The sequence below is a fragment of the Phaethon lepturus genome, unplaced genomic scaffold (assembly GCF_000687285.1).
Source record: "Phaethon lepturus isolate BGI_N335 unplaced genomic scaffold, ASM68728v1 scaffold16628, whole genome shotgun sequence".
In the NCBI taxonomy this organism is placed as follows: Eukaryota; Metazoa; Chordata; class Aves; order Phaethontiformes; family Phaethontidae; genus Phaethon; species Phaethon lepturus.
In genome coordinates, this window is record NW_010555664.1 from 36,142 (window position 1) to 51,715 (window position 15,574).

The window sequence follows — 15,574 nt, forward strand, 5'->3', positions numbered from 1 at the left end:
TTTGGATCATTGAACCCGGTGTCCAAGGTTCCCCTGCAGTTGGCTGCACAATCCTGTTTGCAATTTTTCTGTTAATCTCTGTCAAAATATTTCAGAACTGTAACTTTGTCATGACTGAAAACCTCTTGTAATTTCTAGTCATATTTACTCATGACTTCTTGTGCATCAACTTAAGTGGTTATTTCTCTGTTGTACTTAAAGTGACTGTTCTTACTCTTAGGCTTTGTTTTGGCAGTTTGGTAAGCAGATCATTTGGTTTTCTGTTGAGCAGGCTGTCGCTATCATACTGTATGTGAAAATGGCAGTGTTTAAAATAATTCTTTTACGACAGAATGGAGGATTAGCTTGCTCTTAATGCCTTAGAACTGTATTCCCCTGCAAAAAGCTTCTACCTTTGGTGACAGAAATCTTCCTTCTTCAGTGCTGTATTATGTTAGTTATAAATAATAAAATTTTTATTACAATGTTGCTATCTCCTGTGTGAGCCATGGCTCACTGCAAGTGACAATTAGGATGCTTTTAATTTAACTGCTAGTACTGCTAGTGAAAAATACTGAGACTAATTTCAATACTGATCATTGCAGAACCCTGATAAGCTATTTCTAGACCAGCAATTCTGCTTTAAACATCAGCTTTTATCTTGCATAACCAGTTCTGCACTCATCTGGTTGGTTGTATTAGCTCCCATTTTTTCAGTCTTAAAATGTTACATGGGAATTTGTTACTTAATTTTTGCACACTATAGGGATCAAGTTAATATACCTCTTTAGCTGTTGAGATCACTGCATTTTTTGTAATTTCCCTGCCTTTCCAGCCTTTTAATTTTGCCTCTGTTCACTGTTCTCGCCAAGTAGCATGGATTTTGATGTTTTTAAAGTATTTTCTCCCAACATGCACTGTAGTTTTACTGGTTGCTCCAAACTCTTCTTTACACTACAGAACGTTTCACATCACAGTGGGGTTGTTTTGGTTTGGTTATGGGCACGAATCATCACCTTTAACTTGAAGTCCTGTCAGCTGGCTTCTTCCATTCTTTTCAGAAAACATGTTACAGGTTATTACTTACCAAGTTTCAAATTGTTAATTTTATAAAGTCTTTCCTATGAAAGTTCTTTTCCTCTTCTGCTTCTAGACTAAATGTTTCCTTCTCCTTTAATTAAAATTTTTGACATTATTAAAATGTCAGTGAAATAACTGCAAGTTACAAGACACTGGGGTTTTTTATTATAACTTCTGTACATTATTAATGTTGTGATAAAAGCCCATCCATCTGTTCCAATTTAGTCATTGGATTGGTCTGCATAATAAAGAGTTAGCTTTGTTTTGCATATAATTTAAATATAAATGAATATTTAGTTAATATGCAGATTACATTTTCTGAGTATTTCCTTAATGCCACTGCATAGACCCTGCAAGCCTTGGTTGCTTGCCCTCCAATGTATCATTTAATGAAGTCCATTCCAATGTATTCAAAATCGCAGCGGCCGTGTACCTCAACACCAATGATAGACAGTTTGTAAGTAGCTTGTTAAAAAAAAAAAAATCTGTGATCTGCCTAAGTTCATTCAGCAGTGTCTAACAAATGATTGTTTACTGCAGCTGTTGAAAGTTGATATGTATCCAGAAGTCCTTTTGTGTGGGTTTTTTTTTTTTAATATGTGGCTTTTATAATGAACTTCATATTTTACAATTGCTTGACTAGTCAAGGAAGATAGTTCCTGTTACTTGAGGAATATCAGTTTTAAACAGTATTTAATATGGAAAAGTGAACCGTGAGAGCTGCAAGAACTAACCTGACACCTTAGTTTCAGTAGCAGTGATCAAGTTAATTTTTATGTCTGAGCTTTTACTCAGACTTCATTATGATACTGTATTTCTTTTAGCAGTCAGTAATGACAATGATGTAATGTTATTATTTGTCCTTCTAAGTCTTAACTTGCTGCTCATGTGTAGTTGTTCCTTCCATTTTGTTTCAGTGTTCGTTTAATGAATGAGTTCACAAATATGCCTGTACCTCCTAAAGCAAAACAAGGTGAGTGGAAATAGGGGAAGAAAAGTCTTAAAGTTGTGATAAGGCTTTGGGGTAAGGATCTACATTGTGTGATGTAGTTAAGACCTTTAAATACTGGTGCTTGATCCCCTTCATGGCTTTTTCGCCTTCTGGGGTTTCTTGATATTTTAAAGAGTTTGCTGTTGCTTTTCTGTCAGTGTTATGCTTTTCCTTATTGATGATTCATGTCAAGAAGTCTTTTTTTTTTCCTCCTGTTTGGTAGACCAAATGTAGAAGTGCAATAAGAACAGTTTTTGTTGAAGGTTAACTTAATTGTCAAGATGTCTTCTAAGAACATGCCCTTACTAACAAAATCATATTCACTGTGTTTTACACTACTTCCTTCCGTACATATTTCCAGCTGTTTGGTTTATCAACTTGCTCAATTCTATCGTTCTTCCTTAAATACTAAACACATTCAGTTGGAACGAAATGGGGCCATAATAGATCTCTTTAGCAGTGAAAGATTGCCTGCAGGCATGTTATCATGCCTTTTAATTCCTCCCCATCCTATGCACTATTTCAGTGTCAAAATTTCAGAAGTGTATGATTCTTACTAGTACGTGTTTAGCATCAATGATGATTATGTAGTGAAGAATAGAACATTTTTTAAATGCAAATAAATTATCTTGTAGGTTTCACTTCTTTAATCTCTAAACCAAATCTGTTGTATTCCAAACTTATAGAAATAAAGAACAGTTTCAGGAATGTGTTTATGTAACATTATAAGAAAATATCACGAGGAGCTGGTTGTTCCAGTGATTTCCAAACAGTTCAGACATTTCTGTGGTTTGCTGCTTAAGTTTTGTTTCTGTAAAACAAATCTTACTGTCTTATGCAACTTATTATACTTCTAGGTCATTTTATTGTATTGTGTAGTTTTCAAATATAGTTTCTGAGGCCTTGTATTGCCATTAGATTGAACATTCTGTCAAACTGTTTCTTTTTTTGGTTTTTTTTTTTTTTCTGCCATGAGGAAAAGACATCTATTAGAATTACAAATACATAAAAGATTTAAGGAAGTGTTCTTTGAATACAAAAGAAGTACAAAAATTTAAATAGAAACAGAATTGTTCCTTTATGATGGCTATGGATATTCTTGTTAATCTTCAGAGTGTTGACTGTAAAAAGAGAGTACTAACTTTTCCAGACCATCTGCAAGTCTCTATGTAGGGTAATGTAAGACGTTTTTTAAAAAAACGTTCACAGACAAGAGTTGTATCTTACGAATTCTGAGCTTGAGTCACTGAAATTGTAATAAAGCTATAATAAAAAATAATGTTTAATTCCAAAATCTACTGGTGCGTGAAGAGAATGTTAAGGTATAATGTAGAAAAACTTCCGTATACTGTTATTTATATGTACTTCTCTTTTCCTTGCAGCTTTAGGCGATAAAATTGTGAGAGATATCCGACCAGGAGCTGCCTTTGAACCTACATACATTTATAGACTTTTGACGGTTATAAAGTCAAGTCTGTCAGAAAAGGTGTGACTTACAAATCTCTGACTTTTGTAATTTCATTGCAAGGCAGTCACTGTTGTTAAAGCAATATAAAGCCATACATCAGGTTCTGTGCCTAAATATCACTACTGTTTGTTTCTGCTTGGAATTCAGATTGGAATGGTTGAAGGTCCACAGAGACTTCAAAATACTATTTTAGGTTTAGTTTCAATTTAAAGAAGTGATAATGGTTTGAACCATCTTTTGATTTGGCCTTGGTTTGACAGCAACTTTTAATACTACTTAAAAGAAATAGCAAAAAAAAAAAATTTACCAGCTCCCATGTTAAATTGAACTTGTATTGAGAAGAATGCAGAAATTCTTGTACCCAAGTCAAGCTTACATATGTGCTTGCTGTTTATGGTGGGTTACAAATTAATGTGTTGCTTCTTTTTGAACTGGTTAAAAATGAGGTGGTGTTATAGCAAAATTTAAACTTACTTGACTCTACAGCTTGGATTAAGTAGTGGGTAAATTAGCTACATTAATAGAAGACAGCTAGATGTTCAATGCCATGAACCTTCTGTTAAAGTGAAGCATGAAAATGTCATATAATAATAAAAAAAAACCCCACAACATTTTATTCAGGGCAGGCAAGAGGATGCTGAAGAATACTTGGGATTTATCCTCAATGGACTACATGAAGAAATGCTGACCCTAAAGAAACTTCTCTCTCCACATAATGAAAGTTAGTGGCTTTTTTTTGTAGCAAACTTGATTTCTTTCAAATAGTGTCCTTCTTTGTGGAGTACATGTTGAGATAGGGATAGAATGCCATGTTTTATGGGACTCAAAGACAAACACAAATAATCTTTTGTTAAAATCTGTCCACGTATTTGCAAAAGCGTTATCATTTCATAAATACTCTGAATGACAATAATAATACGTCATATACCAGGTCCTCCTAAACAACAAATTTCTGCATTACAAATTTTTACTGAGCTCAGCTGAGCATTATTTGAGGCTAACTCAAGTTGACTAGTCTTGTGTTAAGCATAGGTATGTTTGTCTGCCATTCATAATACCTGCAGTGTCGGTTTACTGTAGTTTTGGCTCTCTCCATGGTAGTTCAAAAATGTATTGGTGTTGTTTTTTCATTGATCTTTAAACAACTGTTAAAATCTTTCTTTGAAGTGGAAGCTTCTAGACTAATGGCTAACTTATATCCACTATAAAACAGGACATACTAAATTAATTTAAATTTTTTATTGACAAAGTTGTAGAAAAAAATGTCTTTTGGAAGAAGTATTAGAATTTGTATGCAGAGTATAATGCCCCTCTTTTTTTTTTTTTTTTTTACAGTGGCTTTTTGTTTGGGTCCCCTATTAAAGATGAAACAAAACACTGTTAGTCTTAGCCAAGTATAGGATTAAGATCACTAGTTACCCAATTTCTCTTTAGTAGGGTAAATTTTTTATGATATAAAGTGGTCATTCCATATTTTGTCCTTTAGCTGTGTGCAGTTTATAGCCTCCTGACTTCGGCACTTGCAAAGAAAATATTTGCTAAGCCTTGGGTTCCCTGTAAAATATCTGTGCAGAAAAGGAGTTGTATTTAATAATGGCATAATTATGTTTCCAGAATAACACTTGACTTTCTAATTTTCTACCCCATAAATTTACTCCTAAAAATATACTAAACTTTGCTAGAAAACTGCATCTCTTTACATACAGTCATCAGTGGACTGGATTCTGTTAATGTGTGGATGTGTCCAGCTGTGAGTGAGCCTGGAAAATACTTTTTCTCATTTACTTTCTCAAATCTATAACCTATGAATTTATCCCCTGAAAATTATTTGTATTGCGTTTTTTCCTTTCAAATTCTTTATCAGTATACATGTTTTATTTGTTAAAAACAAAAAACATAAAAAAAAATGCATTATTTTCTTCTTCACTTTAAGAACTCTCGGTGTCCAATGGCCCTGAGGCTCAGACTGTTCATGAAGAAGAGGAGCAAGAGGAACAAGGGGAAGGCAGTGAGGATGAATGGGAGCAAGTGGGACCTCGCAACAAATCGTCAGTCACTCGACAGGCTGACTTTGTTCAGACTCCAATTACTGATATTTTTGGTGGTCATATAAGGTATAGTACTTTTTCGTAAAAGTTGTTGAGACCATAGGCTGCTTTGCCTTTACAGGTAACTTTTTTGCCTGCTTTCCTTTCTGTACTTTTCACCATTATTGGATAGTTGGATGGATGAGACTGTTAACACAGTTTGTTCAGGCCAGGAGAGGTGAACATTCTACCATGAAGCATGTGTTATGCAAGAGAGGGTTCAGAAAATGGACCAGAATGATCAAAGGATTGATCAATGATCACATGATTCTGTGACTTCCTGTAGAGTCTGAATGTTTTTAAGTGTCTTAAGAACAAACTTTTTAGAGAACAAAAGCCCTGAATTGCATATGGAGAAGGAGTTTGAAATATGCATGCGCTGTATATTGATATAAATGTCTAAGAATTCCAAAGAACTTTAGAGCTACCTATTTTTTCTTATCTATGAGGAGTCTTGACTCATTTTGTAAGCAAGGATACTAAGAGATGGTGAGATTTGCTAAGAGTTAAACCTGGTCAGTAAAAGAATGAAATAAAATCAACATTGTAAACTTTTAGACACTTATGCTTCCCAGAGGCAGGGAAGTTATATGTAATAGTTAATAAATAAAATGTTAAAGGTGAAAGAAGTTTGGAAAAATGTAAATTGTTACAAGGTGTTACAGGAATGAAAAGAATGTGGGACATTACTTATATTCAGGTCTGATACCAGATGAAGGCAGAAGGTAGATACTGGAAGAATATTTTTTTTAGAAAGGAAGCCTCATGACTCATTTGGAGACATGTATAATTTAGAATTAAAGCAAGGTAAACACTTGCTAAAAACATATTCTGAAACAAAAATGCTGGACTTGAAGAATTATTTTTAAATTGGAGACAGACACTTAATTGCTAGTGTTTGATTCCCTGTGTTGCCAGGTATTCAGTCTAGAGGTGTGAATAGTGTGGGCTAGTGCCTTCTGCCTGTGAAATGCACTGAAATATTCTTCTGGGATTTGAGTCAGACAGCTGGCAAATAAAATTATATTTTCTATAGAAATTGGCAGACAGATGTTTGTACGTATTGATGGAATTCCGCATTGATGGTATGTTCATGTACCCAAGGTATTGTTAGTACCCTTAGTTATATTTATCACGGTCCGAATTGTTTAGATCTCTATATGATTCCATTAGTTTTTAAACTAAGAATACTAAGAGAATGCTGTCTTCTGTAGAAGTCCACAGAAAATGACATCAAGAAAAGGTAATACTGAGAAAAGGCAAAAACTTGCATTGAGCAACAGAACTACAGGGTCCAATCCGACATCTTTTGTCTGCTGTTGCCACACCCAATAAAAATTTAGCTTCCAAACTAGGTCACACAATTTACCACAGAAACAGTATCCTGTGTTGTGATGTTGGAAAGCTTCATCCTCTGAGGCTGAGGGTGGAGATAGGAAGGACTGAATACAGAATTGCCAGTAGAAGTTCACTGAATGAAAGCATCAGAAATGGGAAAAATCAAATGGAAAAAGCAGTTAGGAAAACATGGTTTGAATTGGCATCTTTTGGCTTGGGAAACTTTAGGCTGTCTTCGAGCCCTTAATTGTCTGTTAAATGCCTATTTTGGCATAATTGCTTAAAACAAAACAAAACCAAAAAACGTTCCTTAAGCTATGTGAGACTTAATGTGTAAGCATGCAGATGTACAGTTCTGTCAGGATCTGATTTGTTCATGTGCAGGAGTCCCTTTTGACTTTCAGCTTGTGTGAATTTCAAACATTTGTTATGCAAGCTAGCTCACAAGCCAGTTAGAAGTCTGCTAAATATTTCCATAAGGAGTACCAACTTTTCCCTTCAAGTGCACTGTTATTTTAAAAGAAAATACATCAATTACATTGTTAAAGTGTAAGCAGGGTAGCGATGAGCAGTGCCTGTTTTCCTCAAAAATTCTTACTGTAGCGTTCTTACAGGACCTGAGAATAATTATGCATTGAAAATTATGCATTTCCCCTTGACGAGTTGAAATTTGTAATTATTCTAGTAAGTGATATTGTTACAGAAAATCATAGTCTAGCAAAGGTTTTGCTATCAAATTAATTTCTACATATCTTATTGAAGAAAATGTTTTGAAAAATATTACAATTTAATTTCTAATAATTAAAAAGAAATATTCAGTAACATTATCTTTTCAGAATATTGCCCACATTATTAATTAAATCTTTAAATACACGGACTCGAAAACAGTTGAGGAGTTAGGATCTTTCTGTTGATGATTGCGCTAAATCATTATCTTAAAAAGGGTTTGGGAAGCGTATCCAAAAGCAGCAAGACTTGCACAGTGAAGGGTTTGTTTGTTGAAATACTGCACTTGCCATGTGTTAAGGTTTTGTCCTTAAATACAGCCAAGGAGGAAGTGTTAAACTGAAATAAAGATGCTACTGTTTTTCCTCTAAAGGATGTATATTTGCCAATATAAAGGTGCGTTGGCTTTCTGTTGCTGCTTCAGGGCTTTGCCTGAGTCAAAGGGGCTCTTTTGAAAGGACTTTGCAGTACAGGCCTTAGACCTGTATGTTAACGTGTTGTACATGACCTGGGGAAATTTCAGCGTGGCTAAATGGATTAGAGCATGTTAATTATCTTACTACTTTCAAGCTTTGTGACACACTGTAACAAGTGTAACGATATAATAAATGAATGATTTCTTTGGCTGTATAAAACCACTTTTTTTTTTTTTTTAGCAGCTGGGACTTTTTAATATAAGTACTGCTTTCAAAATAAAAAAATATTCTTGAGCTATGTTTCATGGTTTTAAGTTTTCAGCAAAGTTTCAGAAAAATGAAAATCAGGAGGAGTCCACTTAGTTCAGTGATGATGTGGCTGAAGAGTGTACTTTCTCGTTGCACAAAACAATGATCACCAAGCCAGGCTACTTAGAGGTTGTAACTGAATACACTTAAACAAAAATAAAACCCCCCAAAACAGGAAACATGTTGTCATGCCCTAGGTCTTTACTCATGCCAGTTTTCTGAAAGACTTCGATTTATGGACAAGTCTGGACACAGAAAATGATGGGAGGAAAAGGAAATGCCAGTCCTCAGTGGAGCATAGTTTGTATTTCCTATGGCAAGATTTAAGCAAGCAATTTAAAATCACTGTGAAATTGGTCTTGGTGAAGTGATTAAAAAATTTATGTATTTTTATTGGACAATCTGGAATCGGTTTTAATTTTTACAGTAAAACATACAGTTAGGTAAGCACTAGTATTTTGCACTTCCAAAGATCTGTTGGAAAACATATTTTCAAAATTCTTAATGTGAAAAGAGCCTCGAGGTGAATGTTTTTAAATGCATTATCAAAAATGTCAGTATTTTTCTTTAAACTTTTGATGCTTATCCAATAAGTGGTTTAATCCTTGCATAAACAAAACAATTAAAATATGATCCCATTCAGTATGCTCTTAAGTGGATGTGAATCATTTAAATTGCGGTCAAGTGGATTCAGGGTGTTGAAACTTATGCTTAACCTTCGTGTTTGTGTTTTCTGATTGACTGTAAATTGAGTTTCTAAAAGTAGACTTCGGTCTGTTCTTAGTTGAAGGTTTGATATTGCTGAAAATTACTCTGCTTTATTACATTTTAATTTTTTTGTTTCCATAGATCTGTTGTTTACCAGCAGAGTTCTAAGGAGTCTGCTACACTGCAACCTTTCTTCACCCTGCAACTGGATATCCAGTCAGACAAGATACGCACAGTTCAGGATGCATTGGAAAGTTTGGTGGCAAGAGAGTCTGTCCAGGGCTATACCACAAAAACCAAGCAAGAGGTGTGTTCTGTTGACCCGTTTTTTTACAGTCAAATACTAAACTTTTTAAAGGGAGTTTTATAGAGCTCTTGCTTTACCAATAGTTACCTGAGCACTATTGCTTATGTTAACAAAAGAGGTACTAATGTTCTCAGTGTCCTGCAGTGGTAATAGTAGTAGTAGTAGTGGTAAAATATATGATACTTGAACACATACACTGAAAGGAAGAGAACTAACTTTTAAACAAAACCATGCCTGTAAATAGATGTGTTTTCTGAGTTAGTGTAGTAATTGGTTGGAGATTTTACTGGAGTGTATATTAAATTAACAGGGTGAACTGTGGTAATAATATATACTGTAATGAGCAAAATAGCTTTTAGGTGATGTTAACATACTGATGCCTGGGGATTGCCACATGTTCTTAGTAAAGGAGCAGCACACTAGCTTTAAGAAGAAAAACCATGAAGTGTTCTGCTACAAGAGTGTGTGTGTGGCTGTCCTTGAAGGGTTTTGATTTATGCATTTCACTTAAAAATAAAAAATGCACATATTCATTGGTGGTACCTCTGGTAGAAGTCCATCTAAAACTTCACTAAAACATCTGATGATCACTATCTTTCTCTCTGGAATAATAATCTGAAATCTTTTGATAGCCAGTAACACCGCCATTCAGTGTCCTTGGCACTGTATAGTTGACAGGCTTGCTCTACACAGCCCTAAAAAACCTGGCTTGTCAGTGATACTATATTCAGGTTTAGGTCATCAGTTCAAAAGCAGTGTTCTTCACAGATGGAGAATATCTCGAAAAGAGCAATCAATGAATGGCAGTATAAAAGTTGTAATGTAAAAGGAACGAATAAGGGTGAGGTGATGTTCAGCATGAAGAAGAAAAAACACAGAAGCAGAGGGGTGGAATCAGATGTAAAACTTAGTCAGGGGCTTTTTCCTGAAAAGGAGAAGACTGATTTTTCTCAGTGATTCTCTAACAGTAAATAGGAATAGGAACCTAGACTAGGTGTTACTTGTGGTGCTTGTAGAGTTGTCCTTGCTGCTTTAGGAGAAGGTTAGAGAAACACCAGTCAGGGTTTACACAAATTGTTATAATTGATTCAGAGGGGATGGAGTGGAGGACCTTTTGAGATCTCTAAGCCCTGTGATTCTGTGTCACTTTAAATACCAGGACGTTTTATTCTGTTTTCCCATGCAGCTCTGGGAAAAGATAAAATTTTTTTATCTTATTTTTCAGATCATACAATACAAAATAGTAATAATTGCGATAGAATTCACACTTCATAGGAGGAGAAGCATGCTTTTGGCATTACAGTTTGAGAACTTGTGATATAGGGTAATAAATCAAACTTTTTCCCCACTAAGGTATTACCTTGTTTCTTGTGGTGTGCATTAGTAAAGAACATCATCTGCGTGCAAGGATTGCTCAGATGGACTTTTTGCATACACTGTTCGTAATTTCTTTCAGTAGGCCAGGATGGAAAGAGGCTCTTGAGTTGTTGTTGTTCTTTCTGACATTCATTTATGTAAGTTTTCTAAATACTCCGAATGAGAATATGGTTAGATAAAGAAAGGATGGACCGTTTTCTTTGAAAAGCTAAAGATGGGTAGCTCCAATTTGTGTGCTTAGTAGGAGTGTTAGAGAATGCTTATTTCTCCAGTTGTCTTCCATGTGAAAGAAGCATTTGCAATGCAAGCTCATCATGATTTACCAGATAGATTTTGTTTTGCTGGTCATTCATTTTTTGGCTTTTAATGCAGATGGTTTTAACTTCTTTACTGACAACCCAATGTTCAATTATGGGGTTTGGAAGAAATGAGTGTTCAAATTAGGTGCTGTAGGTTTGGTCTGGTTGGAGTCTGAATGGAAATACAAGCATTTGCAATATCTTTTAGATCTTTTTTCAAAAGAAATGTATGTCGAAGTAGCTGTTCTTGTGTTAAAATTGTAGTGAAAACACTGAGCACATTGATGGTAGAACAAGCATAGGACTCTTGCATTTTCAAAATGTATTGTGAAGAAGCATTTCATCTCCCATTTTACAGATGGGAAACTCAGGACTACTGATAAAGCTAAAACCCATTATATTATTAAAATTTATTACTGTCTGGATTGTTTGAATTGTATTCTTAGCAGGGTGTGGGTATAAATAATAGACATGAAAATAATAATCTTCCAAATATGTGAATTATTTCTCTTAAAGTTTGTTTTTTAATCACTTTGAGCTGGTTTTTAATTTTACGTGTGTATTACTATAAAGAGGAAACCAGTCAGATTTTCCTGCAGTATTTAAAATACATACTTATAATGCTGTGGCATTCTCTTGCTGCTTATAGCTCCATTTCACTTGCTCACTAGCATTTGAAGAAAGTTGTTTTGGTTCCTTTTGGTCTTGCAGATCAGTTTGTTACATCTTGAATATTTCAGCAGTTAATATTTTTTTTTTTAAGACCTTAATTTTTAACCTCACTGAAGTGATTTTTTTTTCAGTCTTACTCCTATTTGCAGACCTACTTATGTTTTCTAACAGAAATGAAGACTCTTGAGTAACAACTAGCCTTACCTCATTTACTTTTCCAGGTTACATTCCACTTACTCCTTAGGAGGAGTCTTCACATCCCCTGGAGTTCTCAAAATGCTCCTTGAGGATCTTACAAATATTTTCTTGGGACTCTGACTCAGGTTCACTAAACAAACATTTGTGGCACTTCTAGCTGGTAACGCTGTGACAAATTGGAGCCCATTCACACAGTCAGGACAGCAGAACATGTGCCTGTTCCTCAGCTGCTTCTCTTCAGGCTGGCACTGTCACACAAAACTGCTTTGATCCGTGGTTTAAGCTCATACGCTAGACAGAGCGGTGCAGCTGAGGTGCAGGCATCTGTTCCCACACACCGGCTCGGTTACTGAGGGTGGAGAATGGCAACTGCTTAAACCACTGCAGCGACGTTCTTCAGCATCCTCTATTCCTGGGCTGGGAGCTGTTAAGCTCTTTTTGCACAAAACTTTGAATTCAAAGACTTCAGATTTAAGATTTAGAAGACTCGATATGTGAAAATCTTGAGGCAGTAATAACTGGGTGAATCAAGTGCACATTTTTTTCCCTATATAAAGCCTGTCTGGATTTGCTCCCTAAAAGCAGAAGCTGTTCCATGCTAAGATGCGTGGAAGCTGCCTGCTCTCATGAGTTCATGGGAGAATTTCATGGGAGAATTGTGTGAACCTTTTCTTGTCACCTTCACTTTCACAGTTTGCCTTCTGACTTCTGATTCTGCATGTTACTTCCTGGAAATTGTGGAGGTGGGCACCAGCAGCCACTTGTTGAATGGAAAAGAATGGTGTCCTGTTTGGCTTGCTGTTTTTTAAAAACAAACAAAACAGAAAACAAACAAACAAACAAAACCATCTCAGTTCTCAGTGAAGCTGCTGCTGTTGTCAGGGGTATGGTGGGTTTTGAGCACAGAAAGGCATATTTTGAACCCTTGAGATTCAGGTGAAATTTTACTAAATCAGTTTGTAAAGACTATTTCTGCTTCAAATGTAGAATTACTACTTGTAAATTGGATAAGGTCAGATCCATGAGGAAATCAAGTACCCTACAAAATCTGCTTGCTTCGGTGTCCTAAGAAGTTTTACTTTTCAAGCATGGAAAGAGATAATAGTTTACTCCCATGCATTTCTATTCCACACTTAGTAGGTTCTGGCAGAATCCAGCCCTGTATTGAAAATTTATTGCAAATCATCAGCATATTAAGAGATTTTTCTCAATAAATGGAGAAAAACCTAAAGCACTTATTTTGAGAGATGTTTTTATGTCATAATTTCTAGGAAGGCAAAACATTTTTGTTCTGCAATTCTGAGTTCAGTTTCAGGTTTTCAGACAGTAACTTTGTGGATTGTTTAGTTACAATTATATAAAAAAATCAAAATTTAGTAGAAAAAAGTGAGGTTATAACTAATTTTACTTCAGAACCTTTTAAAGAACACAGCATACTTTTTTAGAAAGAAGAATCTTTAATTACTGATTTCTTCTGTAACAGCTGATAATGATAGCTTACTCATTTTTAGCTAGTCTACATAACAGCTCACTTTGTTTTTCGAGGAACTTCTTGAAAGAAAGTATCTTCTGGTTAATGCAAAATAATTTTTGAACTGTTGTGTACTGATTTGTTTTTCTCAATACATAAATCATTGTTGTCCCCCTTGTGAATAGGTCTTTATTTTAATGTTACTGTTGTTACACCGAGAAGGTGTTTTTCAACACTGTTGTAGAATTCTCTTGGTCAGAATGGGGGAATAAAGATAGTACCAGTTAAAACTGGAGAAGTCTGGTGTATAAACTAGTATTTCAGTGGGGAATTGCAAGGTATGCTCAGGACAGTCTTTGAAGTGACACAGCATTCAAACTTTTTAGCAAAGTAGTTGCAATACTGCTTTTGCATTTAAATCAGTATTTCTGGAGCATTCGGTGAAATTTCTTAAGATAAATGTAGATTCAGGTGTTTATACCAAAATCTTTTAGTAGTTTTCCTTTATAGAGATTGTCTTTTGATTATGGTTAATTTACCTATTGAAAACTAAGAAGCAATTTGGATTAGTTCTTATTTTTTCTTCTATTCAGCTTTTTGTAAAAGGGTGTCAGCTCTTAGAAATTAAAATAGCTTTTCAAAACCTTTTGTGTCGGGTACTGAGGTGTGGTGCTGTTGTCTTCTGTAGTTTGGCGTTCTCTGAAATCAGCAGCATGTGTTACAAGTTACTGACCTCTGATTATACAGTAGCTTGCTGAGAATTATTAATCACTAAACTGTCATAAGGAGTTGTTCCTGGGGGTTCTCCAGCAAGCTGGTCTTAGTACTGCAGCACTTAAATAGTGCTCATTCTAACACACTACATTCTACTAAAAGTATTGAGTTCTCACTTTGCTTTATGACCCAGTGTGCTTTAAGTCATGAACTGCAGTGTTTATCATAAATTAATATTATAATAATAACAACAAATCTATGTTTTTTCTACTGCTGTACTTAGAATTAAATACTTATTCCGTATTTAAAGGAGTAATTTTGAGCAGTTAAAAAATATGCAGGTTTTCTTCTTCATCTTTGTTCTATGTATGTGTTAGGTGGAGATCAGTCGAAGAGTGACACTAGAAGAACTCCCCCCTGTTCTTGTTTTACACCTGAAGCGGTTTGTATATGAGAAAACTGGTGGATGCCAGAAGCTTATCAAGAATATCGAGTATCCTGTTGATCTGGAAATTAGTAAAGGTAAAGATCTTTGAACAGAAATTCCCCCTCTTTAGGGAAAAGATGAAGTTGTGTTTCCTAGGGGTATCTGTTTGTTTTCTTTCTTGTGAACAAGATTTTTTTCTCCATTGTTGTCAGGAAACTTAGTAATTTGGATGAATATCTTGTATGTGGGTGTGGCTTTTTTCCCTTTTTTCTTGTTCATAAAGAGATTTTATTTGGGTTTCTGGGTACAGTCTTGCCAAACCTGACATTGCCTGCGTACGAGTTTGGGCATCCATTTTGCAAAGAACATTATGGCAAAAGATCTTAAAACCTTTGGCGCATCCTAGACACTGGGTTGGCTAAGTAAGAGCTTTCTGTAGATTTAAGGAGTAAAGTTACAGATGCTGAGGACAAATGTTGGAAGTGATCCTGTTGAGAATATATGAGGCTGTTGCTTAAGTAATCCTAGATATTTTTGTCTCAGATTTCATTCAGAGAAGTGGCAAATTATTGTTATAAACAGTGGCTGATGACAGGAAACTGTCGTTTTATGGAAAATGCAGCCTGAAGGTCGACTAGCCATAGTTCAGAGGTTAAACAACAAAGTTCTTTCATTTAACAAATATCTTGAGATACAGATTTTATTTAAAAAGTGTGAGAGTTTGCATATAATCCAGTATCTGGAGCTTGCCATAGTAAATGCATTTTGTTTTTATCCAGCAAATTGACTGTTAGCCAGCCAATAGCTCAAACAGGAAAAAGTAAAGATTACTCATATCTCAAGTGAGATACGTACTTTGTCAAGCAGTTTTGTTTTACTTAGTATTTTATTTTTAATATTTACTTAAAGAATGTAAATTTGTAGAACTAGTTCAGTTTGCCTTGACTGACAAAAATGATTGCAGGATGATTCGGAGTCTGAAATTGATTTTGTCATTGACAGCCAGG

The 15,574-nt window shown here is 35.1% G+C and overlaps 1 protein-coding gene across 1 annotated transcript in view; it reads left to right on the plus strand.

Moving 5' to 3' along the window:
• The window catches only part of USP10 (ubiquitin specific peptidase 10), a gene marked incomplete at its 5' end in the record, with an annotated part of 33,951 nt that overhangs the window by 15,262 nt on the left and 3,115 nt on the right, over nucleotides 1-15,574 (plus strand). Inside the window, 7 exons of the mRNA XM_010292249.1 lie at nucleotides 1,407-1,516; nucleotides 1,977-2,032; nucleotides 3,433-3,536; nucleotides 4,140-4,239; nucleotides 5,452-5,632; nucleotides 9,244-9,409; nucleotides 14,518-14,662. Coding sequence (XP_010290551.1) covers nucleotides 1,407-1,516; nucleotides 1,977-2,032; nucleotides 3,433-3,536; nucleotides 4,140-4,239; nucleotides 5,452-5,632; nucleotides 9,244-9,409; nucleotides 14,518-14,662 — 862 coding nt within the window. The remainder of the gene's footprint in view (nucleotides 1-1,406; nucleotides 1,517-1,976; nucleotides 2,033-3,432; nucleotides 3,537-4,139; nucleotides 4,240-5,451; nucleotides 5,633-9,243; nucleotides 9,410-14,517; nucleotides 14,663-15,574) is intronic.